The sequence below is a fragment of the Medicago truncatula genome, chromosome 5 (genome assembly GCF_003473485.1).
Source record: "Medicago truncatula cultivar Jemalong A17 chromosome 5, MtrunA17r5.0-ANR, whole genome shotgun sequence".
Classification (NCBI taxonomy): domain Eukaryota; kingdom Viridiplantae; phylum Streptophyta; class Magnoliopsida; order Fabales; family Fabaceae; genus Medicago; species Medicago truncatula.
In genome coordinates, this window is record NC_053046.1 from 4,332,834 (window position 1) to 4,359,959 (window position 27,126).

Sequence of the window (27,126 nt, forward strand, 5' to 3'; positions counted from 1 at the left end):
GGTCGTTCTTCAAATATTCTCGTAGTTACAGTTTTTAATGTAGACAATTCCATTTATAATGTTTTATTTGTTTATTTGCCCTTGTTCATCTTATATTTAAGCTTTTCAACATATGTTGATGTATAATGACAATTGTGCGAATGATTTGTTACTTGTGTTGTGGTTTTTGTATTTGTTTTAGATTTTGTTTTCTTGATTTCCTTTCCTCCATAAATGGGTTGTTACCACTCTAGAGGAAGAATATTTCCAGAGGAGGAGGACCCAATAATTCTTGCATCAGAAACAGCCTGTAAGTTTATTATAAAACATTGGTATTTGCTTTTAAAGTTGGCTATTTTAATGATCAATTTTCTTGATAGACATTTTCTAGCTACTAATTTAGCGTTTTTACATTTTGTATTATTTTTGTGTGAGTGGGTTTATAAAGAAGGATCTTACATGAGCCCTGCCACTTTTATTGCTGGATTTTTCTTCTCTGTGTCACATTTGTAAATAGTAGTGACTATCTTTCTCATATATTAATATCAATTTATAGTTTGAACTTGTTGTCTTTTCTAGTCGGTGTTAATGACATTGAAGCATTATTTGAGCTTTTTAAGAGCATCAGTGGGTCGGTCATTAATGATGGACTAATAAGCAAGGTAATATAGATATATAGATAGATAGATATAGAGATATAGAAAATGTCTCATTTCTGTAACAACAATTATATTACTGATAGTTTCATATGCATCACCAACACTATACATTGAATGTGTTTCAAATGTCTGGTGTGTATCGTGTTAAACACCGAACACTTATATGGCATCGACACATAGTTATATCATTTAGCATATTTTATGAAATTATTATCGATGTTGACGTCTTAGTGTCAATATGGTGACTTGTGTATGTATTGATTTGTTATAGCTAGTTTTCATTGCTTCTATTTCCCCTTTGTACTTTATAGAAACTTATTCAAAATTCTAAAAACTATCATTCGATACTAAGAGAATTTTGGTTATTACTTTTACGTACAATGAAACTATTTTAAATATTATTCTCTTTCAGGAAGAATTTCAATTGGCGATTTTCAATAATAAAACAAAGGAGAATCTCTTCACAAGTCGGGTACAATACCAAATCATTTTACTTTTTCAATAACTTTTCTATTATAGTGGAGTTATCTTGCAGGTACTCGCATAATGCATACATTTACTCTCTAGAACTTATATAAATGATCTGCAATGCAAGAGTGACAAAAAATTCACAATTTTAGTATATAATTCTAGAATAAGATTATAATCCATTCATGCTTATATGACTCAACATTGAAACAATGTTTTAAAAATTGGATAGATCAAACTAGTGGGATCTTTGGATTATATTTTAATCGTTTAATTTCAACCACTATTAAATCGAATTAGTAATAAATAGATAACTATTAATTTTGTCGCGAGACGATAAAAAGAACAAGTTGACCTGGCTTGATCCGATTCTGACATACTAAAAACCGAATATGGTTGAACATTTATACTTGTGAAGTAATTAGCATTTGTTGTACACTTACATGCAAGTATTCGAATTCATTCGAATGATAACAATAATTTAATAGAATAAAAACTTGATTTTTTAATGAAATTTAACTATTCCTTAGTTTTTTTTTTTTACTTCTTGAATCTAAACATCTAGTAACATTTTCTATTGATTAAAAGTTTGTACATGCAAATTTTTGATCTACTTTTTTATTTTATTTGTCTATAAGCAGGTCTTTGTTCTATTTGATGTGAAGAGAAAGGGAGTAATTGACTTTGGGGACTTTGTGAGAGCACTGAATGTCTTCCACCCTAATGCACCACAAGAAGTCAAGATAGATTGTAAGTTAAAAATTCAATACTCGATTTAATTTATTTACATCTAAATTGCACAATTCACTTTATACGATAAAATACACTCTAAAATATTTATTAAAAATTTGGTTAAATATTTTTTTAGTCTATATCTAATATTAATTTGTTATTTTAGTCCATATAAAATCTTTTACAAAACCAAGTGCTTTCAGTCATCCATCCATTATATAATAATAAGGTGCTTGCTAATATTATTGTATTTTTTTAAAAGGAATATTATTGTATTTTAAAATATGAGAACTACAAATAGACCATAATTTTATATAGATTGAACAAATTAAATGTTTGATGTTGCATTCAAATACACTACAAATCATGGATTTGCTAGAATATCAACCAATAAATTTCGTACTAATTGTGAGATTCATTATTTTATTTGTTAACGTGAACTAAAATTCAATTTTTTTTTTTTTTTTTGCGGGGGTTATCCTTGATTATATATGGTAACTTAGTTGAGTTTTGTATTTTCTTGCAATTTCTTTTAGGCTCTATGATATGAACAATACAGGTTTTATAGAGCGCGATGATGTAAGATGCTAATCAAAGTTTTCATTTTAATGTCAACAAATGAAGGTTCATTAAGTAAACGATCCCTATAAATATCTATAATTTTATTTTTAGTCCCTGCAAAAAAAATATCGGACTTTTTAGTCCTTGTAACACTCTCCTTTAGTATTTTTAAGGACCAAAAGTGTTGACAAAAAATTTCATAGGGACAAAAAATATTGATCGAAAATTTTACAAGGACTAAAAATGCCGACGGAAAAATTTACATGGACTAAAAAGTGTGATTTGTTTTATAGGGACTAAAAATGAAACTCTGAATATTTTTAGGTACATTTACTTAATTAACCCACTAATTACATACCACTTTATATGGATATACATTTTTTATGATCTGAAAAGCGTACTATATATTTTACAATAGGTTTAGTTAATGTTAAAATATGTTCTGTCGTGACAATCGTCGTTAAATTTATAAATTTTTATCTATAATCATTGGTTCATATTGTTCAAACTTGTAAGTGCATTTGGTTATTTTAGGTGAAACAAATGATAGATGCGCTTCTATGTGAATTTGAAATTAAGTTGAGTGATGACATGATCGAAACAATTATTCAGAAGGTGAGTTATATTTTTACAAAAACAAGATAATATAAATTATAATGTAATATGAAAAATGTAACTATAAAATCAAATGTTGACGTTTTATTTTTGCGACTAGACTCTCTTGGATGCTGATCCAAACCAAGACGGGAAGATAGACAAATTCGAGTGGAAAAATTTTGTTTCTCAAAATCCGTCATTGTTGAAAATCATGACCCTACCATATCTAAGGTATTTGGATAATTATTTTTTGAAATTTATTCATTCAAATATTTTAAACTATGTTTAACCAATTGGTTGATTTGAAATTAATGCAGGGATATTACAACAATTTTTCCCAGTTTTGTATTTAACTCAAAGGTGGATGATGACATTGCTACTTGAAAGAATGCATTTTTGGCTACACAATTGTTAATACCAATTGTGATTTTATTTATTTTTCAATGTGACTGGGAATATAGCAATAGATATAATTAAATAGTTAGTTTATTTATTTCGGTAAATCTTAAATCATATCGATCTCATATAAATGTTATGTCACCTTTCATGTCAATGGATGCCTAAATACTATAAAATATCACTTGCTAGAATTAGTTTTCTTGAAGAGGGATTCAAGATGAAGAGGATTACAAATGAAAAGTAAAGGGTAACTACTATATTTGCTGCAAATGGTTGTTCTTGGCACATTCATGACATTTCTACACCAAATGCAAAATCATATAATATAAAGACATAAAAGCTATCCACTCTTGCACACGGGCATCAAAGAACTCAAATGCTACATTTGTTAGAGAGGAACGTAAAAGTTGGTATGATTAGGAGTTATGCAATTATGAAGTAAGAATTGATAGATAACTATGGAATACAACCAATTAATGCAGCTCAATTCCATCGTGCAAGAAAAGGGTTAGACAAAAAACTAAAGGAGTTCACACACTTTCATATATTGACTTGCTAGTTTAGGCCAATCATGCTTTTGCGACAAATCCTGAATCTATGATAAAGTTAGATTTTGAACAAAAAATCAACAATAATCCCGAGTTTAAAGAGTTTCTTGTTTTCCCAAATGCAATGAAAACTTGATTTGTGACAGGTTGCAAGCCTTGATTTCACGTTGGTGATCGACATCTAAAAGGACTATATGAGGGAGTCTTATTATCATTTGTGTGAGTTGATTGAAACAAAGGCATGTTTTCAATTGTTGATGTTGAGGAAGGTGGGTGGAAAGACTCATGGAAGTCTTTTTTGGTCCTTATTGGTGATGCTTTGAAATTTATCCATGAATGGAAAGTTTGATTTATTAAATATACAGTTGTTTTGATTTCATAAGGAAATTTTGTATCGATAAAGGCGTATGAAAAATTATAACAAATGGTTATTGTTAAATTAAACTTGTATCATACAAAGACAAACTCTTGTCCCAAAATGATGACTAAATTAAAATGTAACTGGATGCTTCGCAAAATTTAAGCACAATTCGGACCTAAATTTATCAAAATTGCCAACACAATTTCGCCTCTAAGACAAACAGACCTAGCACCAAATTCTATTGAAATCACGTCAAAATATCAATAACAACGAGAATTACGAAAAAATTGTTGAGCGTTGTCAAACTAGAGATTTAGCCGAGGTACAGGCTGATATCCCTTAGTTTCAATTCCCTTTTATCAATCGATTATGCCGAGAAAATAACATTGTACCTCAACCATATATTCCTTAAATGCTCTAGTATAGTGTTAAGTACGGTGTTTTAGGTTTTTTTTTACTACTAGTTTAGAAAATACATGTAAATAAAGATAAACGATAGGGGAAAAAATAGCATAAATATCTTGTGTGTTGATTCATTATGTGTCTATAAAATTATACAAGATGATTATTTATAGGTAAAACTATTATCACTGACCAAATCAACATGGTCTACGGTGTTTAGCCTTGCTCCGATATTTGCACAGGTAGTGCGTTAATTTTTTCCTCATCGAGGGGGTGTGTGGCCCTCAAGTTGGGATGACAATTTTCCTTCTATCGCCATGATATGTAAAGAAGCTCCAATATACACAACCTCCCATAAAATATGTTTTGTTGCTCGTCGCTCCTCCCATAAATATGGTGTGTGAGATTTGACTAGGTCCAATATCTTCAAGATCCACGTATTTTTCAATAGACTTGAGGAAGAACCAGTTGGCCCTTGTTTAGTTGTAATAATGCTTGACTAGCATTCTATTAGCTGAGGAAAAACCCACTTATCTTTAAATTGCCTATATGAAAACTTTGGCTAAGATGATAATTGTTTTTAGGTGTAAATGCATAACAACCATCATCTATAGAAAATATTGGTTTTTAGTTTTGGCAAATTTATAAATTGTGTTAAGTTGATAAGATATGTTTGTATCAATTTTTAGAGAACCTAAGGAGGCTGTTGCCAAATGCAAAATTAGAGGGGATGTTTAACATATTAATAAATGTATTAAACAAAGTTAAGTTGATAAAGGGGACTTCATCTATATTAATAGACTTTAAAAGATGTTAGTGTAATTTAGCCTTAAAATTAAGTTTTAGAGTTTGAAGGCAGAAGACGCAAAGAGTAGGAAGTAGAATTATAAAAGTTTAATATATTTGATTTTTTATTACAAGATGGTTGAAGCCAAAAAGCTTAGTATTTTCTTTGATATTGTGGGTGTGGAGTGGAGATTTGAAATGAACGTTTTCATTACTACTTCCTTCGTACCTAATTATAAGCACACATTGAGAGAGTATAATTTTGGTTTATAAATATCTATTTAATGCTACTAATTTCATAAATGCATGCACTTGTATTTATTTACTCCAAAGTTATAGTATTGAAAACTTCTGTTTCCTTTAGGTTATATTTGAATTGATGAAAATATATGTAGTGGAATGAAATAAGCTTGAGTTCCATTATTTGGATACTTGTTAAAAGGATGAAATGAAATGGAGCTCAAAGGCATGTATTCCATCCCACACCACCCGTTCCCTTTAAATTTTCATTACTCTTGATTTTAAGGGTATTCAATTGAATCGCCCATTATGATAAATAAATTACACTTTTAACCTTTATTCTATTTTATCATGTATAGTAATTTTTCCTCTTTCTCTCTTCAAATACACCTTTCTTCTATGTGTTTCTATTTTGTTGCTCTAGGTTCTGTAGTATTCTTTGGGTTTTTGTCTTGTATGTTTTTTTTTTTTATGAATTATATTTGCAATCTTCATTTTTTTAACAACCAAAATGAATTTATTCCACAAGGTTAAGCATAAGATGTACTAACAACCAAAGCAAGAGGTACATTGTCTTACTTAGTATAATAAGTCACAAAACGAACTAGTTACAATAGAGCAACCACTGCGAAAGGCAAAATGAACAAGAAGAGGAACAAAAAGAGATTATGTAGGCGTTTGTTTTAGATTTGTTTCTTCCATAAAATATATATATATATATTTATAAAAAAAAACCACTTTTATCATTTTTAAGTGTTTGTTTAAAAAATCATTTTATCAAAATAATCATTTTTTACTCTAAAATGAAACGCTATTAAGATTAGTTTTTCCATTTTTTTTCAAAAACAAGAAGATAACACATGAACTAGTTTAAAAGGCTTGAATGAGATTGTCTTGGATCTAGTAGTGTAACTGCCTATTCTTGCTGACTTTTTTGCTTTCTGAATCTTCTTAAGTGTTGATATGTGGGTGACAAGTTGAAACCCTGAAGCTTTGATGTTGTTATGATCCTTTATAGCAAGTTGAAAATCAATTATTCTTCATTGGACATTCTTCTAACTAGTTCAACTTCTTATTGCTTCATTAATTCTTCATCGATTTCTACAAGATTAGCCCCTGATTCTTTAATAAAATGTATGTCATTCTGAATTCATTGTGATGTAATATGTTTTTGGCTTGAGTCTTGTCCTTCCACTTATGTGTTAAATTGGGCTGTCTCAACATATTAAATAGCATGTGAACTAATGTCGATGTCCTCATCAACATTTTGAAGTTATATGTGCTCTATTATGAGTTGGAAACCTGGTTACAACATGAATGATCTTGTTTTGTTTTGCATCCTTCTTAAACTGATTTTCTGGAAGCTCATTCTTCTCCCCGATATTCACAATGACGTCAATTTTAATAGGTTCCTTTGATGTACAGGCATCTAAATTAACAATGATATGCTCCTTAGACGATTTCATTATATCGCCTTTTGTTTGAATAAATTATTTTAAAGGCTTTTTGCCTTATTTCCTTCTAGTATTTCTATTACAATCAAATTTCACACCTTCATCAGGTTTCACATTTAAACATTTATCAACATTATGACCGATATTCTTGGAGAAAGAGACAAAATCAGGTGTAGCTTCATATTCCAAATCCACACAAAAGGCAAAACATTTCCTCTCTACAAGGATTTTATACTTAAGATCATTAGTGAGGTCAATGTCAACTAGTACCCTAACAAAATGACCAAAATTACCTTCATGAATATACTTACTAGCAACATCATCAACATAGATAGGACTTCCCACACTACTCACAATAGAAAATAATTTTTTTACGCCGATATTATTGTGCTAAACCATAAATATGTACCCAAACTTGCGTTGATGTATTCTTCTTAAGGCTAGGATTGAAATATTTTGTCCAAACAAAGAGCTTTAATAAGTCGGTTTTAGAGTCCATGAACCCACATATGTAACGCCCCACATACCAATATTTTTCCATATAGGCTTCATCTTTTCTTTCGATCCTACCACAATTAAGGGATTGAAACCCTTTGGCCAAACAATTCGAACGTGTAAATTATTCTTACAAGCTTCCAACCCTAACAAAGATTATTCCTCTAGAACTGTGATTGAAATTCTACCACCCTTCATTGTGGGTTTAGGTAAATGATTTGATGGTATATCACATACATTGATTAAGGTATTGACAAATGATTTATAAGCTTTTAGTATGGGTTTTGGTTTGCTTTTTGGCGCGGTTGTTTATGGATTTGAGTTCTCCAAAAACTTCCAAGAGATAAATAAGAGTTTGTTGGTCATAATAAAAAGGATTAATTGGTCGAATAAGGTTTGGGAAAATGGTCTAGTTAACAGTTAAGTGTGTTGGGCCGATGATGCTTTTGTGTCGTTATAGTTGAAGGGTCGGTTGTGGATCAGTGTTGGTTTAAGTTGAAGGTCTAAACCGATGATGCAGGTGAGTCAATTTTTGCTTGGTTATGGTTTGGGTTGGTGGTTTGTAAGGGTTCTAGGGGTGGTATGGGTCGGTGATGGTTCAATTATGGTTTGGGTAAGGTATGAATTGGTGACCTGCAAAGGTCAGAAGTGTGGTTATGGGTGTTTCAGCTCATCGAAGATGGTGACATACAATGTGATAGTCGCCGGAGCACATCTTTGATTTCTTTTTCTCTTGCTTCATTTTAGTAGTAAACAAACATAAATAACTTCATTTTTTTTAACACAAAATCTATTTTTTAAAAGCTAAAACAAACATGTCCTATGCAAGATACAAAATTTTGACCATTTTAATAAAAAACAATTTTTTTTTTGTTCAAAAGAAAACATAATTTAATTATTTATAGCAATGGATTGTAAATAAGGGTAAAAATGAAATAAAAACATTATAATATATCTCATTCTGTTCACTAACCAAACAACAAAAAGGGAAATTTGTTTTGATCTATTAGAAAATATCCAAACAATAGAATGAGATTTATGTTCTATTTCATTATGTTCTACTCCAAATTATTTTCTATTTAGCTTCATTTCGTTATGTTCCATCAATCCAAATAGAACCTTAGAAAACGAAGAAAATCCTAGTGGCTAGTTTTTGGGTATGGTGTATGAAATAGGGGAAAAGATTCTCTCATGTGGAGTCTCTCCAATTTTTTCTGCAATTTTAATCTCCTTCTTTAATAGCTCATCTCTCTTTTCCTTTTAAATTTCAAATACTCTCTCTATGACTCCATTCCTTTTTAATCGTCAAGATTCCACCGCATGATAATTTCACCGGAGTGGATCTAAAGTCTAAACCCATGAAACAAACAGAGAACTTGACCCTCATTTCTTTCTTTCATTTCATTTGCTTGCACTAACCAACTTGTTCACCCCTTCCTTTTTTTTTTTTTCTTTCCTTTTTCTGGAAATAAAAATCAATTAGCAAATTAGTTAATGAATCTTCGATGGTTATGTGCAACCCAAAAAATGCTTCTTGTAATCTGACTTGGGTCTTTCAAAATATTTACTTTAATTTACTAAAATCAAAGCATCTTCACGATTCTAATTAATCATCTTAACTTTCTCTTTAAGATTGAGCCTCTTGAGTTCTCTTTAAGTTGTAAGGCACGAGGGGTGTATTAGTAAAATGGGCTTAAAACAAAGCCCAACAAAGGAGAGAGAAAGAAAAAAGAAGAGATATAAATAGAGAACTTTAAGGTACACGAACACAACAGTGTAACAGCGTAAAAGAAAAAAACAAAGGTTTTATTGTTGACGAAATAACACTGACATCACATAACAACAACATAAGAGACCGTGAAAAAATGGATTTCACGGGGAAGGACCTTTTCGGCGAAGATTCCGACAATGATAAAGATGGGACCCACTCTTCTTCTTCGTCTTCTTCTTCCTCCGCTGCTTCATCTTCCTCTTCTTCTTCATCTTCCGCAGCTTCTTCCTCCAAAGGTTCCGCAGATTCCTCTTCCGATACCGGAAGCGGAGCTAGTAGCGGCGGTGGCGGTGATGATGAAGAAAACGGTGATGTTGTTGATAGTAGTAATAGGGTTGATTCTCATCATGATGATGATCATGATGATAGAGATCTGTTTGGTGATGATAATGAAGATTATTGTAAAACCCTTGCTAAAAGTCCTTACCCTATTCCTGGTAATTATTCTCCTAATTTTTGTTCATTATTGTTTACTGTCAACCAAACCATTGATAGATATAATGTTATTATCAGGTTACGGTTTTTGTAGTATTAGTAAAGAAATAGGTTGTATTAGGGTTGATGAATGTTGATTGAATATGAAAGCATGAAATAACCCATGAGCTTGTTAGGTTATAAGTTTTAGTATAGGAAGATGAAAGACTATGCTTGCTTGATAATAATCAAACATGTATTTTGGAGATGGAATATCTTGTGCCATAATGGTCCTTCGTTTTGTCTACAAGGAAATTTTAGTCCTAATAGAAAAGGATTACTAGTGTTTCCTTACGGTTAAGTTAACCGGTCAGCTATTGGGTGGGTTATAATAAAAGAACCGCACAGGCGGGGTTGATATTATCTTGTGTTAATTTTTAAATGATAAACTAACGGCTGAAGGATGAAAAATGTGCTCTTTTTAATTGGGTTACACTTTGATCGGATCCTAGGTTCATGCTTTGGTGTTTTTCTACTGTTGTAGCAGTATCAAACAGCTTGTAAGCTTGGTAGGTTATAAGCTTTGAGTATAGGAAGATGAAATACTATGTCTGGTAACAATCAAACAAAATGTTTTACAGTGGTTGAATATCTTGTGCCGTAATGGTACCTCATTTTATCTAGGCAATTTAGGACCTTATAGGAAACGCTTACTAGTGTTTCCTTTATGGTTAATTGGTTAACCGTGGGATTATAAAACAAAATTGAGGGAGGGTGGATATAATAAAAAACTTAGCATGGTTAAATAGTTAATATCTACCATTAATTTTTTAAATGATAAATCAACGGTCGAGAGATTCCTAGGGTGCTCTTATAGATAGGTTATTACAACTTTGGAACAGGAGCTTGTGTCCTGCCTCGGTGTTTGTCGATTAGTCAAGCAGTTGAGAATTTTAATTAGTTAAAGAAAATTTTATTATTGATTTTGTTTTCTTGATTCGTTTTTTATGGCAAGATGTGATTTTCTCTGGCAGTATTGCCTCCCATCCGCAACAATACGAACAACCCGGGAAGAGGGGGTGGTGGACGTGGTCGTTGGCAACAAGGGCAGCATAATGATAGAGGAGCTGGCATTCTTCCGCGTCCTGGACCTTATCCTCAGAGGCAGAATTTTGGGTATGGTAATAGGTTTCAGAATGGCCACCGCGATGAACGTTTTGTCTCTGAAATGAAGCTCTCGAAAAGTGAAGAAACTCTGTCAAGAAAGGTTATTGCTTTTCAAGAGGTAGGGGAATGTAATTTTTTTTTTTGGTATATTTTGTTGATGTTGCGTCGTGCAATTTAAGTAGGGGAATGCAATTTTTTGTATATTTTATTGCTGTTGCATCGTGCAATTTAATAGTCAATTTGCTTGAAGAATTTGACAAATTGTTATAGAGATAAGAGTTTTATATCTCGATTTTTAGCTTTCTTCATTATGTTGAAACTGGCGAGGAAATCAAAAGGAATAATGAGTTTTGTATTGTAAAAAATCATACCATTATGTTTGACTCGAATATTAATTACGGGTTTTGTAGTCAATAGCAGCTATAGGCATTGCTAGAGCGGCTTTGCGCTGTGGCCTCTAGGCGCTACATGATACTCCGCTTCTTTGTGTTTTTAAGTAGCTGCTGCTGCTGCAGTCAAACAGTATACAATAGTGGCTGGTACAGCCGCTACAATGAAGCACTTGTAAAATCTCGAATATGCCCTAATAATTTTAGTCTTTCCCTCTGTTGTTTGAACTTTTGGCATTTCACACTAATACTCAATTGTATTATGAAAAATCATATGATTCTGTTTGACTCTAATATTAATTAGGGTTTTTTAGTCAATAGCAGCCATAGGCGTCGCTATAGTGGCTCTGCGCTGTGGCCTCTTGGTGCTACATGAAACACCGCTTCTTTGCGTGTTTGAGTAGCTGCCGTTGCAGCCAAACAGTAGACAAATAGCGTCTGCTAGCCGCAACAATGAAGCCATCCTAAAATTTCGACAGTGCCCTAATATGTTAGTCTTCCCATTTGTTGTTTGAACTTTTTGAAATTTCGCACTAGAACTTATTTGCTTCATATTGAGTTTGAATGTTGGTTATTATTAGTTATAAATATGTCTTTAGTTGTGTATTCTTCTATTTCGGAGCTTTTATTATATGTTTATGGTTCTATAGTTTTAATATTTCGTGGTTTTGGCCTTCCCCATACTTTGATGAAGTGGCCATACGGCTATTCGCTATACCGATTTAGCGTTTTAGGGTCTGCTATTTCGCTCTGCTATCCACCATTGACTGCATAGGATGACAGTCTTTTTTTGTCTGTCATGATTATTTTCTGACATTCGATGTTATTATGGTCCTTTTTCATCCATCATGATTATTTTAAGACATTCAATATTATTAAATTTCCTTTCCAGATGTATATGTTCTGATTATGTTTTCTTGATTATTCTGATAGCCTTGTGAACTTGCCTGCTATAGTCGTGCAGAAGGCGGGGAAGTGTATTTTGACGATCGTAGCTTGGTAAGCGCTAGTTGGGCTCTTGTGTTTTTTGATTCTTCAAATTTGAGTTTGTTTGCAATAGATTGTTGTGATGAAATTATGTTCATTTATTAAGTTCTTTCTCTTTCTTGTTTATTTAGAGACTTTTTAAACGCCATATCACTGAAGATATTGGAGCTGATTTGAACGAAGGATATGATACATACATTCCCAAAAAAGGTATGTTATTTATCTATAAATAAACTGCTGGGTAATGATTTAATTTTTTCAAAATGCTATGTTAAATAGTTTATGAGAAGTGATATGTGCTGCTAATTCTGTTAGTAATCCTTTTCCTTTTGCTGCTAATACCTAAAACAGACTTAGGCTCAGAAGGTTATGGTGATCTTCTTGCTTGCATCAGAGATAAAAAAATCCATCTTCAAAACATCCATTTTGTGGTAGGTAATCAAAAAGATAAAAGCATTCATTTTGTGGTAATGCATACATTTTAAGCCATTGGTAATTTAATTTATGACGGTCATACATTAATATTCTTCTTTATCATTCGCAGACGTACCGCAACAATCTGAACAAGGTAATATTAATCATTTTGAAATATGTTTGCTTAGGTTCCGAGTCTTATAACTGTTTTTCAGAAGTTTTTGAGTTTAGTAGTCTAGTGATGGCCTTTTCAGTTCAATTCAGCTGTAAGTAAATCACAACTATGAGCTAAAATTTCTTATTTATGTAGATACTTGCTACAGCTTATATTCGCCATGAGCCTTGGGAAATGGGAGTACACAAAAGGAATGGTGTTGTCTATCTCGATGTGCACAAGTTACCAGAAAGACCGCAAAGTGATTTAGATCGCAGGAGGTACACTGCTTGCACTTTCTATTTTATTAGTCAAAGCCATGTAAATGGCAATGGATAATGAGTTAGGATACAATATGGATATGTTCGTGTATGTGAGAAAGAATGTAACCAATACAACAACAGGTAGTTGTTAGGGTAAAAGCCTATTGCTCAAAGAAAGTATTTGGTATCAAGCTGATTGTAGTGTCGTGTGTCTGTTGTTCATAATCTCTTTACCTGGTCATGCTTGGATCTTATATTTAAACAAAGCCATGAATTTTGTCAAGTTAATTTGTTGGAGAAGATACTGACAATATAGGATACTAATGGAATAAAAAGGATGTTTGATTTTTGTAAATGGAAGAGTAAAGAGTTAGAGACAACATTTAATTTTCCCACTTTATGGTTTCACTTTTTATGATTGGATAAGTCTTAAAATATTTGTCTTTGGCAATTAGATGTTATCTGGGTTACTCTTTTGAGAGCCTTGCCACCGAAGATCCTAAAAGAGCAGATGGAGAGCCGATACACGATGTTGATGCCAATGTTGAATTTTGTTCTGTGATTAAGACAAAATTGGGTGCTCACCGTATCTTGATGGGTGCTGAGATGGATTGCTGTGATACGACTACTGATGGGAAGAGATTTTATGTGGAGTTAAAGACAAGTTACGAGGTTGACATAGTCACAGTTGTCTTCTGTTGTACTTTTCTAGTTCCAGATTTAGTTTTTCTTTTTGAATAGTTTTATGTTGGCTTAATGATACGAGTTTATCATTTTTTATGATGCAGTTGAATTATCATAATGAGGAAAAATTTGAGAGAGAGAAACTGCTAAAGTTTTGGGTACATCTATATTTTATTTAACAATTTTTATCCTTTTCATTACCATAAGCTCCTTTTTCACTTGCATGTCATGATTTCAACAAGGCCTCTATTCTTGCTTGCAGATTCAGTCATTCCTGGCAGGCGTTCCATATATTTGTATAGGATTTAGGTAATGTTTTACATCATTCCGCAATCTGTGATCTTGTGCTGATAAATAATATGCTTTAACTAGTTTTGGCAAAATCTGTTTCAGCTTACTCTCTGGCATACCTTACAATGAAAATTCATACTTCTGGTTTTTCTTATGCGTTTATAACAACACGTCTTGGCTGTCATACAGGGATGATGCAGGCCGTCTTGTTCGGACTGAAATGCTTAGAACCAAAGATATTACGCAGAGAATAAAAATGAAGGGCTACTGGCAGGTACATTTTAACTTCTGTGAAGTGTATGATGGCAAACCTGTGTTGGTTGCCTATTTCCACTGTTAATTTGAAATTACAGTAATCACCCGGTGGATCTGCATTAACACGTGCTTATGCATGCAATTAATCATCATATAGCTAATTACGGATAAATTGAATATCATCTTTAGAGAACAAAATATCTGAAAAGTGAAAACTATATAATCTGAAATGACTTTCTTTTCTCATTATCAACATAATTTGTTGGCAGGGTGGAGTCTGCCTGGCGTTTGCGGACGAGGTATTATGCTGGCTTTATGGAACAGTCAAAGAAAGTGAGTATTACTAGGCACCATCTGTTTTTTTGGCTTTTTAATCAAAATATAGTTTGTTATCCGAGACTGAACAATTTCACTTTTGCCTCTGTTAATATGTTTATTTCTTGGTTTCAGATGAAGATTACATATTGCAGTTCGCGCCACCTTTCAACCGTTTGGAACTTCTGCAAGCTCACTCGTGTCCAGATGTAATAACAAGTCACCTGGAACTGTTGTGAAAAATTGCGAACCTTAACAGTTGCTCCTAATTTTTAAACAATTCAATATAGGAAGCAAGGGATCAACTCGTAATTTTTCCCAGCACCTTCGATCAGATCATGAACTTTTGGGATAAGTGTACTCTATGTGAGTGCTGAGAATTGTATCAACGTGTTATTAGAAATATGCAGTAATTTTATTTCATTGTTTAGTTCTATTGTAGTTTTTCATTTTTTGTTTCCATTTTCTAAACCTTTTTTTCTTTACTAAACTGCATAAATGTGTTCGCTAAGGCTTTGTTTGCGAGAAGATGACTTAGGAAAAAAGGAATGAACAATTGAAATAATAATAAATATGAGTTTTGAGAGGGGAAGGTTTTGGATAATTCATTTTTCTTCGTAATACAAACCTACCTTGATTTGTGGGAACTACAAAATTTTATTGGAGGGTTTTGAAGGGATTATTTGAATTCCTCAAATTCAATCTATGTTGTAATATTTTTAACATTAAAAATATAATAATCATAAACATTAATTCATTATTCTTTAAAAACACACTATCAAAAATTTGTGAAAGATTTCTCAAATATTTTCTATATTTCTCACCTTGCATAGCCCTTCACTTCAAGCTCTCATTCATGAAGTAGATATTGGACAACACTTCATAGAACATGCATCTAGAATATAACTTGTTTGTCATTTTATATCTCTTGATTTGACAGATTAAGATTTCGTGCTGTTACAAGATTTTGTAACAAATCTTGACCGTTCGATCTCCAATTGATGACTGAGATCATTTTATGGTGTAAAATTGATATTGATATAGTAAAAATAATTATCTCAACCAAAGAGTTTATTACACTCTCTAAAAAAGCTTGAAATCCTTTATTGTTTTATCCAAAATTTGAAACCCTTTATCATCGCATCATATCATAATTCATTGTGGTATGTATGTTTTAGAATGAACTAAATTTAAAATTTTTCATTGCTATTTTATTTGATTAGACACATTTTTTAGTTTAAAAAAGGTCCCAAAAAGTTAAAAAAAGAAGAAGTACAAATTCAAATAAGTTTGAAATCACACATCGATTTTAAGATAATCCGATATTTCGAGTTAAATTAATAAGATAATTAATTATTTTCTTATTTAACCGTCAATATCTACGGATTTACTCTTGAATATTAAAAACTTACTAAATTTATATACTCGACAAAACATACATTAGTTAATATTGAACACGATTTTAAAAGATTTTCTCTCACAAACTTTTGATCTTAGTTTTAATGATATTCTAAAATAAATGCGACTTGACTTTGAAGAAGCAAATCACAAAATTTACCAAGATTTTATAATTAAATATCTCAATTAAAGATTTTTAATACACTTTCTAAACAAAGCTTGAAATCCTCTATCATCACATGATAATCCATTTGAAAACATGAACTAAGCATCGAATACAGGAAAATGAAGAAAAAAGAAAATGAAGCGATAAAACTGAAATTTCTTAAAATAAAAATATCTTACCCGAAACAAAAGCACTAAATGTAGAAAAATAATAATAAAAAATAATATTTTATTTTTGTCAGGAATAGAATAGAGTGGAATCATTGTGTTTATGTCTTCTTTCCCTGTAAATCGAAATTGTAATTTCCATCAAAAATAAAAAAACTCAAAACCCTAACTTCTTCAACCAAAATCATCATCATCGTTATGATTGAATAAGAAGAATCAAAGAAGAAGAAGAAGAAGAGAAAGAGAATAAGGTATTGTTATTGTTGTGATTATGTACAGAGAAAGAGGAGGCGTTGGATCCAAAGCGGAGGTTGCATCCGTTGATCGGAAACGAATCAACGACGTTCTTGACAAGCAACTCGAACGATCCTCACCGTCCACTTCTAGGACAATCAACGGTGGTAAAGATAGGTCCTCTTCTTCCTCTCTTTTAACCGTTAAAGATCATAGGGACCCTCGCTCCAACACTCTCTCAAAAAATGCTTCCGATGGTGAGTTTTCGATCTGATCTCATTTCAATGTTATTATTATTAATCCTTTCATTTTTATTCAATTACCTATTTTATTTTTATTTATTTTTTTAATCATATACTTGAATAATTGTATTATTTTGTTTAATGTGATACATTATTTGTTCATGCTAATAACTACCAGTAGATAGTTGTAAGCCTTAGCTCAACCAATAATGCCGATATTGTTAGACGGTATACCAATGAAGTATTCACATGGACACTGACACGTCGACATATGAAGCATGAACACTAACACGCTGACACCGATAATAATTTGAAAAAATGACATAATTCAGTGTAATCATTGGATACAATTGTCATTGTTGGATACCGACGCGTGTCTGACACTGTGACACCTAATCCGATGAATGTCCGTCCTTCATAGGTCGACACTAATAATAATTTGAAAAAATGACATAATTAACTATAATCACACGTTAGTGTCGTGTCGGCACTGACACATGCGGGACACCGTACAATGTAACGCCTTCGATCAGAAGTGTTGGTGTTACAATGTTGGACACCTTCATTTGAACCCGAGACCTCACAGTTATGTGTGAGTTACAGGTGGCGTTTGTCACTTCGTCTACAGATGGAAAAAAAAAAAAAAAACTACGAGTATAGTGGCACTATATATTCTCGTGGAATTTGAACAAATTGTTATTGTTCTGTACAAAATTGTGTCAAATAGAGGCTCTAGTGGTGATATAGCATTGTTGCGAAGCGGAATTTGAACAATCTGTTATTTTTGCGATCTGCGATTGACAATTTTGAGGTATAATATATTTTGTTTTAATTGCTTTAATGAGCTAATCACTTATTAGATGCATTGGCTGCAGAGGAATCTGAAACGGACAGTGAAGAGTCTGATGTTAGTGGTTCCGACGGTGATGATACATCTTGGATCTCGTGGTTTTGCAATTTGAGAGGAAATGAATTCTTTTGTGAGGTTGACGATGATTACATCCAAGATGACTTCAATCTGTGTGGTTTGAGCAGTCAAGTGCCTTATTATGATTATGCTCTTGATTTAATTTTGGATGTTGAGTCCTCCCATGGTAAGCTTTTGCTAATTTTTTGAATTCCTTAATAATAATGTTGATAGGATTTCTTGTGTGGTTCTAATTGTACTTTGCCGATTACCTGTTTAGTGATCATTCTGTATCTCGTTGTGTAAATTGGATTGATTGGAATATGTAGGTGACATGTTTACCGAGGAACAAAATGAGTTAATCGAATCAGCAGCGGAGATGCTTTATGGTATGATTCATGCCCGTTATATATTGACCAGCAAAGGACTGGCTGCCATGGTAGGAATTTTCTGTCACTGATTACTTCCGTGTTATTGCTTCACTGTCAACAAGGCTGGTCCTGTTAATGATATTGCAAATTTTGTAGCTGGACAAGTACAAGAACTATGACTTCGGTAGATGCCCAAGAGTTTACTGCTCCGGACAACCTTGCCTTCCAGTTGGCCAGTCCGACATTCCTAGGTCTAGCACTGTGAAGATATATTGCCCGAGGTGTGAAGACATTTACTATCCTCGGTCCAAGTATCAAGGCAGTATCCTTATTCAATATTATTTAATGATGTCTATGTTTAGGTTGATTTTGCATGGACATGTCTCAAATTTACTTTGGTTCCTTTGTGCGCAAACCTCTTCCTTTGTCAATTTTTATTTTCATTTTTTATCTCCCAGCTGTGAACGGTCAATTAAGTAGTTTGTAGGTGGAGTCGCGGATCTTTTAAGCAACAAGGGACACCATGGCTCCCCCATTTTCTTATTTTTTTTATAGGTCTATACACATTTGGTATTATCACTGCTATAGCATATACATTAATATGTATTAAATTTTCTACTAAAAATCTTAATGGTTGGAAAGATCCAGTAGCAAAGCTCGCTTTTGCGAGTAGAAGGACGCTAGATCGATTCCTGCATTAGTTTTTTTTCCTTCATTTCATTGTGTATATTTTGTGGGGAAAAAGCTCTTGGTCAGAGTCGAACCCTGTACAACAGGGCAAAATTATTTGAACTAATCCTGATTATGACTAATAAAATAGTGGTGAAATATTTACATGTATAAACATAAACCCTAACAATTTAGTCCCCTCAAATAACTCATCTAAGCTCCGCCGCTTTGTAGGTGTATTACTTCAACAATTTTGGTGTTTGAATCATCCATATTGTTGAGAGTCCCAAAATTCGTAGACACCTTACCATACGTGTAATAATCTTGTTTCTTATTTCCAACATTGACAAAATAATGGTGTGGATCATAACTGCTCTATAAACATTAATAAATGTCTATAAGAGCAGAGCTGGGAACTCCTATCGTTAGTGCTGAAATGTGTTTTACGACTGTTTGAAATGACCACAACGTTTTTTTGTATGTGAAAAACTATATTTTGCCATATATTTCCAGCTGCCTGCTGGTTGTGTATCTCAACTCAAGCTTACGAATGTTGTAGGGACCTTTGGGCCTGTTCAATTTTAGGAGCATATATTTGATTATCAAAATCATTGAAATCCTAAAATCTACTTGAAACAAAATTAAGAAAAACTTCTAACAGTAAAACGTTAGTGTTCATTTTTTTAATTTTGCTTCAATTATATATCACTTTCTTATTATTAAATTCTGATTTGCAAATGAAATATGGGATGATTGATTGCATATGTATCTGTTATTTTGCAATATATATTGGTGGCTTAAATTTATGATAGCACTTCATATCCTGTACTTCTGAAATTCCTTAAGTCTGTTCTAGACATCGACGGGGCTTATTTTGGTACTACATTTCCTCACCTGTTGCTGATGACTTATGGACAACTGAAGCCACAGAAACCATCACAGAACTATGTTCCGAGAGTTTTTGGATTCAAACTTCATAAGCCATAAAGCTGAAGTTGAAAGTAAGAGTTTGCCTACATCTCATTAACTTTTTCTCAATACTGTTTGCTACATCATAAGCTTTCCAAATCAGTACAATCTACAACATCTGTATTATGTTTTAGGAATGTGTTGTTGTAAAGAAACATTGAAGACGTGTGATGCAAATTCTATGTTTCAATTTTGGCTTCGAACTTCACCAAGCTTCATGTTTAAAGAGCAAGTGCTTAGGTACTTCAGTGCACTCTTAATTGGTTATAGCAAATTGTATTCTTGCTGTTAGTTGCACTTAATGTTGTTTATGATTATCTCAGATAACAGATGCCCTGCTATATTATATTGTTTTATTCCATTTCCTCCCCTCCCACATTAACCGTAGCGTTTGAATTTGAATTTGTGGATTGGACATCGTTTGGTTCACACATTTGATTTTATAAATTCAAGTGCTATACTGTTAAGTCTGTCAATCCAAACCTTGATAATGATATAGAATATGAATACAGTATGCCTTGTGATATGTGAATCCTCTCACTATGTGTTTGCTTGTATGCTTCATTAGCACTCCCTCCATTCCAAAATATCAGTTTTGTTAGCATTTTAAATTTGTTTCAAAACTGTGCGTGTTTTAGATGAGTTAAGATCCTCTCCATATATAAAAATAAATGGAGAATGCCATTTAGAAAGAGATACACATAAAAAGGTTGTGGGTCCTACCATTGAGTGTGTTCCACTATCATTAATTATATATCTTTATCTCTCCAAATGTAACAAATTGAGAAAGACATAAATAGAGAGGATCTTAACTCAGTTTTGGATACCCAAGAAACATTTGGTACTTTTCTTTCAAATACGCATAAATATCTCATTTGGAGCAAGTATTTCATTAGAGCATTTATAACGGGGCATTTGTTGATATTGCAATGAAAACTAACACGTAGTATTAAGGATACTTTGTTGCTTATACACATCAGTTAAATGTTTTCAAAAAAAATAAAACTAAATGTTTTCATAATCCGCATACATTTTCCGTAAATAACAGTAATGTTCTGGAATGGAGGGTGTATAAATGGACTCACTATCTTACAGTGCTTTGGAGTATACCCTCTACACCAGGTTTTTACATTGCACTCCTCATTTTTCATAGAATTCTTACTCACCCACCATTCCCCTCAGCCACCCTTTGTGTTGGTCACTCTGTCGCCCACCCTCTTCACCCACCACGTTCGCTGCCACCATCCGCTCTCTATGCTGCTTGCCAACTGAGCTTCCAAATCAGAAAGCAAAGACATTATATTTAACCATCACCACATTTATTATTTTTCGTCTTCTACCTTAGGTCTCATTCATTATCCCCAACCCTGACCGAGTGACCATCTCCCTCTCCACCTTACACATCCTCATATGAACTTCTCACGTAATCACTCTCCTCCATCTCTTTAGCACCGATGTTGCCGGCAGGACCACTAAAGTCTTCCTATCCCTTTGTCTAAGTTAGCGCACAGGGCTGAGTTCAGCTCCATAACAATACACCCATCATTCATCGCTCTCATACTCATCCTCATGTTAAATGATGGTGGGGTGGGGGCAGTGAGGCACCAGATCTTCGAGATCTTCGCTGAGCTTCAATCCAATTGACAGACAATGCATGGTGCCATCTCTGAACTAAACAGCATATATATTGGTCTTTTATTCGATCTAACTAATTAATACATTTTCTTATATCTTATATTCTCTCTCGTCACTATCAATATTATAAGCAAAAATCAACTTTTTAATTCATTTAATAAATTGTTTATTTTGTCAATAATATAGACCAAATACATCATTTATTAAATGAACTGAGCAGCATATAAATTGTTTGTTTGACTTATAATAGTGTTCATGGTGGTATCCAACATTTTTATTTTCTGCATAATTTTACTGAATCTCCTCTATTTTTGGGTTCCTATTTATTCATTTGACCATATCACGCACGGTTCTCATGTCGCACACAATCTGTAAGTCAAACACGCACAATCTTTGTTTTAGTTGGTGTGATTTTTCTTTTCTTCAATAATGTTTTAGTTGCTATAAGTCAAACACACATAATCTTTGTTATACACGGACGAATCCAATAAAAAGGGGCTTAATTACTCTTTTGGTCCCTTAACTTATTTTTTGGTTTCGTTTTGATCCCATAACTATTAAAAATTTTGTTTTGGTCCCTTAACTTATTTTTTGGTTTTGTTTTGGTCCCTTAACTATTAAAAGTTTCGTTTTGGTCCCTTAACTTATTTTTTGGTTTCGTTTGGTCACTTAATTTATTTTTTGATTTCGTTTTGGTCCTTAACTCTAATACATTCATCCTAACATAAAGGACCAAAGTGGTTGACGGAGGAAGAGTTAAAGGGACCAAAATGAAACCAAAAAGTAAGTTAAGGGACCAAAACGAAATTTTTAATAGTTAAGGGACCAAAATGAAACCAAAAAGTAAGTTAAGGGACCAAAACGAAACTTTTAATAGTTAAGGGACCAAAACGAAACCAAAAAATAAGTTAAGGGACCAAAAGAGTAATTAAGCCATAAAAAAGAGATAAAAACTTTTAAAATGAAATATTAATAAAAATTAAAAAGAGCAATGCTATGGTCATTCGGTTCAACACTCTCCAACAAATGGTCTCCTAATGAATGGAGCCATGTGTACGCATCTTTCCACGCCATAGCTTTGCAAGTTCTCTCGGTTTTTTTTATGTCAATGGAAAAAAATACTACACAGAGCACAACTACAACTATAGTTACAATCTTAGACTATCTTTTACCAGATTTTATAACCACAATTTTTTTGTTCTCTCGGATTTTATTTTGCCACTAAAGAAAACTCTGCACTATCATCATTTCCCTTTCATTGTTCTCACACCATAGGAGACATTTACGAGAATTTGGACTTGCATCTTCATATATTTGTAAACAAAAAAGACTACCACAAACACTAATCATTAATCACGCTGGTTTCCATTAATTTGCTTTTGAAAATATCAGCTAACACTCAAACTTCGCATCGGTTCTAATTTTCTGGCTTCCATTATTGAGGTGGATCTTGCTCATACGGTCTCCGTGAATTTAACTCAGTTGATAGAAATACTGCATATTATATGCAGGATCAGAGATTTCAACCCCGGAGATTATTTATCTTAAAAATGTAAATTTCTAACCACCAGTCCAGACTACTTGAAAAAAAAAAAAAAAAACCCAAGTGGTGGAATACATTGAGAGAGCGTCTAAGATTATGTGAACAACATCCTTAGCAATCCTCTAATAAAAAACATTAACAAAATTTCTCTCTTTCTCTCTCTCCCCCTCTCCCTTCCTAGAGTAGCACTTGTGTACTTATATATTATTTGTTAACGAAGTTTTCATATCAACAACAACATAATTTGAACTCACATGCACTATAATATGAATAGAACTTTGAAGAATGCTAAAGAGTGTCTCAGAAGTATTGGTTAAACAATCAAAAAAAGCAATTTTTTATATATAAAAAAAAAGTTGTGTAATCATTATATATAAAAAATAATAATTTATATTTTCAAGATAAAATTTTTGTTTATAAATTCCTTAACCATTGCTCCGAGATATATAAAAGATAGATACTTTTAAAAAAAAAAGTTAGTGTAATCATTACATATAAAAAATAACAACTTATAAATGAGCGAATGTGATGCTTTGGAGGTGGTTTTGATAGGAAATCGAAGATCTTGATAAGATAGTTTGGGGCTTTGAATTTTTTTAGAATTTGAAAAAAAAAACATAAATGAGAATGATGAAAGGTTTTTAGCGTAAGGTAGACATTTTTTTAATAATTATTATATTTGAAACGATCATATTGCACTAATATGTCAAAGAAGGTGAGCTAAGGTTCTCTTATTCATATTTTTTCTCTTCAGATTTATCTTTATTGAAATTGTTCACACCAACTATAGAAACCCATTCATGAATTGCTACTATGAAAATAAGTCAATTTTAATTTTTAAGCATTTTATGTGTTTTTGTATGTGACCAAATATAGTTGTAAAACCATCTCTTGGTTTTTCTTTTTAAGCATTTTATTGCTACTGTGGAATTTTTTTTATCACACCAAGTGTAGTTGTAAAATCAGCTATTGAGTTATTGATATCATTTTTATGTCCTCTTTCTTGAATCATTTCAGTGCATTGGAAGTTTACAAGCATTCAATTTCGGATGGGCATTGTTAGATCTTGAATCGTTTGTGAGGGAGCTTTTTTTTTCGTGGCAGTCAGTGTGTGTTACGCGGCATTGTTTGTTTTGTTTATGTAAGTTTTGTTCCTGCGCTGCTACTTCAAATTTAGGTCTGCCTTCGATTTTTCTTTTTAGCCATTTTGTATCATATACTTTGTTGATTCAATTTTAATCTTTGCCCAATCATTGATTCAATTTAGTGAAATTTATTGTTACTTTATTACATTGTTATAAATCTTAGACATTTAAAATTGAAATTATGCAGGTCTTTATAGAATCATCCCCAAAGTTAGTCTAACACAATTATTTTTGTCTTTTTATTTTGTTATAAGTTATAGGTTGGCACAATGTTTGTAGCTATACTAAGAGAATTTCGACGCCCGGTTTGGTCTAAGGCAAGTAGACTGCTAGAGTTTGTGTTCTGCAACAAATATGTTGTGGTTATGGTTTAGTTCCTTTGAAACATTGTGATGTATCGGGGTTTCCTTAATTAAAAGTCTTTTATGTTTTGCAGTTTTTCACTTCTTTGTCTATAGTACCTCCTCCTATGTTGCTAATATTTGTTGTAGTATCTTGCTTGACACTATGTATTACCTGCTATTTATTTAATATATATGCTTTTTTTTTTTTAAATGAACATATGAATCTTTTATGATTATTTAATTGGTACCATATATATTGATAGATTCAGTTTGTCAATGCATGATGTTCGACTTAATAAAAGCATGATTTTTGCAGTGCTACAAATTAGACGGTGCGAAATTCTTTGAGATGAAGGATTTATTTTTGACATTTTTTTGATGAAGATTTTCGTTCGGTAGTATTCATTAGAAGTAATCAGTATGAAATTCTTTAAGATGAAGGATTTATTTTTATCATTGTTATGATGAAGATTTTCATTTGATAGTATTCATTAGAAGAATAAGCGAAAAATTTCGTTTTTATTTTTACACTTTTTTGTACGAAAAAAAGAGAAGAATGCGTGAATCCTTAACTTTATTCGACGTCCGGTTTGGTCTAAGGCAAGAGCTTCTCCATTGTTTATGACCCGGGCGGTAGCGCAGGTAAAAGTTCTAATTACATATAAAAAAATAACAACTTATAAATGAGTGAATGTGATGCTTTGGAGGTAGTTTTGAAAGGAAATCGGAGATCTTGATAAGATAGTTTGGTGCTTTGAATTTTTTTAGAATTTGAGAAAAAAACATAAATGAGAATGAAGAAAGGTTTATAGCCTAAGGTAGACATTTTTTAATAATTATTATATTTGAAACGATCATATTGCGCTAATATGTTAGGTGATTATTTATCTGATCTTTTTTTATTGTGTTAACGTGTGTAAATTATAAACTATATCTTTTATGTGATTTTGAGTTTGATTAAAATTATATGTTGTGACATCAACTTTTAACAAATTATACTTATCTTTTTCAATTACACCAATAATATAACAAATATAATATAATCTCTAATCATTTTCGTTGACACCAACAAGAATATGACATTATTATAGAAAGTTTTGTTTAAAAAGTATAATTAAAATAAGGAAAATTCAACCCAAAATCTTTCTTTGTATATCTTACTATACAAATGTAATACTACCATTTTGCAAGCAAGCCCTAGCAAAACACTAGGACCATCTCAGTTTATTTGCAAAAATGCCATTACTTTGGAGCCAAAATGCTGGTTTTTCATTATGACAATTTTGACCTTCATTCAAAATCTGTCAATGTCATACACCACACAATTGACTGACCATTTAGAGAGGCAAGTACAGCAAAATAAACCAATAAAATTACAACAAAAGCAATATCTACTTCCTCTCTCTCTCTCTCTCTCTCTCTCTCTCTCTCTCACGTGACCATCTCCTCTCTCACAAGTCACAACATAAACTTCTTCTCTCCCTTTCTCTTTCATTCTCATAACCAGCTTCTTCTTCCCCTCTCTCTCAAAACCGATATCTTCTTCCTCCTCTTCTCCAAAACCTATTTTCAATGTTTTCTTCACAAATTCAAACTCCCTCTCTCTCTCCCTCCCTACTCGTGCATAGCGCCGAAAGTGAGACGGCAGTGGCAACATAACACGCGGAACCGAAAGAGATTCAGTGAGCTATTGTGATAGAATCTTTCCTTTGTTCATGAGTTCAGGAGAAGATTGATGGTGTTTGTGGTAGCGAGAGTGGATTGCGGTGGAGTTAACGGAGGGAGATCAATTACAGGTTTTTTCGATTTCTATATTTCCTTATGCTTCAATCATTTGATTATTTTAGTGGGTTGATTCATTCCGGAAAATTTGATTTATAATTATTGATTTGTTCTGAAATGAATTTTCCAACAGTTAACTATGAATGTCAATGATTGTTGATCGAATTGGATGGATTGAAGACTGTAGCAGAAGGTGACTAAAAAGATTACAGATGTAGGGTTTATTGGTTACCCTAAGGATTTTCATGTAAGGATTTGATGTTAACTTTTTTTTCTTATTTATGTCAGTAAATAATTTATCTGAATTTGTTTATGGTTTCTTCAGTTTATGATTTTATTCCTGTAATTTTTTTTTTTAATTGTATTATTCCATCTTATATTTGGAAGTGAATTGAGATTTTAAATAGTAGTTCTCCTAATTTTATATATGATTGGTTCTCTTGGTGGTTTTGACAACTGGAAGTTAATTTCTATTCGGCCATTGTTTTTTTGTTTTTGTTTTTTTGTATCAGCATATATATATTGATAACGAGCCCGGCACAAGAAGTGCAAAAAACAGGACAACAGGGACTACAAAGGAGCTGATAACAGAACAGCTTTGCTATCACCAAACGAGGCTGCATAACAGCTAAACAAACAGAAAAAACACAGCAGAAAAAGCCACTAAAAACCCACAGAACCACGTAGTGGCTGTCCTAGCACACCCTAACATAAGGCTAACAAAACTGAAAGCACACGGGCGAGACCAGCAGCACATCAGAGGCAGAAA

General features: G+C 32.5%; 3 protein-coding genes across 4 annotated transcripts; all 3 read left to right on the forward strand.

The window, feature by feature from the left end:
- Positions 1-213: 213 nt before the first annotated feature.
- LOC11436515 (calcineurin B-like protein 1) lies at positions 214-3,380 on the forward strand. Its single transcript, XM_024783259.1, has 8 exons — positions 214-289; positions 559-641; positions 1,051-1,110; positions 1,748-1,856; positions 2,347-2,417; positions 2,934-3,014; positions 3,115-3,227; positions 3,314-3,380. The coding sequence occupies exons 1-8, from the start codon at positions 214-216 to the stop codon at positions 3,378-3,380; spliced, it is 660 nt and encodes a 219-aa protein (XP_024639027.1).
- A 6,066-nt stretch (positions 3,381-9,446) lies between these two features.
- LOC11426961 (NAD-capped RNA hydrolase DXO1) lies at positions 9,447-15,208 on the forward strand. Its single transcript, XM_003611353.4, has 13 exons — positions 9,447-9,889; positions 10,901-11,151; positions 12,356-12,421; positions 12,541-12,619; positions 12,761-12,840; positions 12,954-12,977; positions 13,134-13,258; positions 13,696-13,912; positions 14,029-14,082; positions 14,187-14,233; positions 14,405-14,489; positions 14,740-14,803; positions 14,921-15,208. The coding sequence occupies exons 1-13, from the start codon at positions 9,547-9,549 to the stop codon at positions 15,022-15,024; spliced, it is 1,539 nt and encodes a 512-aa protein (XP_003611401.2). The 5' UTR covers positions 9,447-9,546; the 3' UTR covers positions 15,025-15,208.
- A 1,374-nt stretch (positions 15,209-16,582) lies between these two features.
- LOC11430161 (casein kinase II subunit beta-1) lies at positions 16,583-20,384 on the forward strand. Of its 2 annotated transcripts, none has more exons than XM_013597996.3 (6): positions 16,583-17,007; positions 17,853-18,086; positions 18,229-18,338; positions 18,427-18,592; positions 19,796-19,940; positions 20,043-20,384. In XM_013597996.3, exons 1-5 carry the CDS (start codon positions 16,788-16,790, stop codon positions 19,924-19,926), a joined length of 861 nt encoding a protein of 286 aa, XP_013453450.1. In that variant the 5' UTR covers positions 16,583-16,787; the 3' UTR covers positions 19,927-19,940; positions 20,043-20,384. The 2 variants fall into 2 exon arrangements, with proteins under 2 accessions (XP_013453450.1, XP_003611403.1); XM_003611355.4 differs by having other exon boundaries at positions 16,586-17,007; positions 17,868-18,086.
- Positions 20,385-27,126: the final 6,742 nt, after the last annotated feature.

Coding starts and splice junctions, on each gene's coding strand:
- LOC11436515 (XM_024783259.1), top strand. CDS start 214: ATGGGTTGTTACCACTCTAGAGGAAGAATATTTCCAGAGGAGGAGGAC. Junction 1,111..1,747: donor AGAATCTCTTCACAAGTCGG/GTACAATACCAA, acceptor GTCTATAAGCAG/GTCTTTGTTCTATTTGATGT. Junction 3,228..3,313: donor ATGACCCTACCATATCTAAG/GTATTTGGATAA, acceptor AAATTAATGCAG/GGATATTACAACAATTTTTC.
- LOC11426961 (XM_003611353.4), top strand. CDS start 9,547: ATGGATTTCACGGGGAAGGACCTTTTCGGCGAAGATTCCGACAATGAT. Junction 9,890..10,900: donor AAGTCCTTACCCTATTCCTG/GTAATTATTCTC, acceptor TTTCTCTGGCAG/TATTGCCTCCCATCCGCAAC. Junction 13,913..14,028: donor AGTTAAAGACAAGTTACGAG/GTTGACATAGTC, acceptor TTTATGATGCAG/TTGAATTATCATAATGAGGA.
- LOC11430161 (XM_013597996.3), top strand. CDS start 16,788: ATGTACAGAGAAAGAGGAGGCGTTGGATCCAAAGCGGAGGTTGCATCC. Junction 18,087..18,228: donor GGATGTTGAGTCCTCCCATG/GTAAGCTTTTGC, acceptor TGGAATATGTAG/GTGACATGTTTACCGAGGAA. Junction 18,339..18,426: donor GCAAAGGACTGGCTGCCATG/GTAGGAATTTTC, acceptor CAAATTTTGTAG/CTGGACAAGTACAAGAACTA.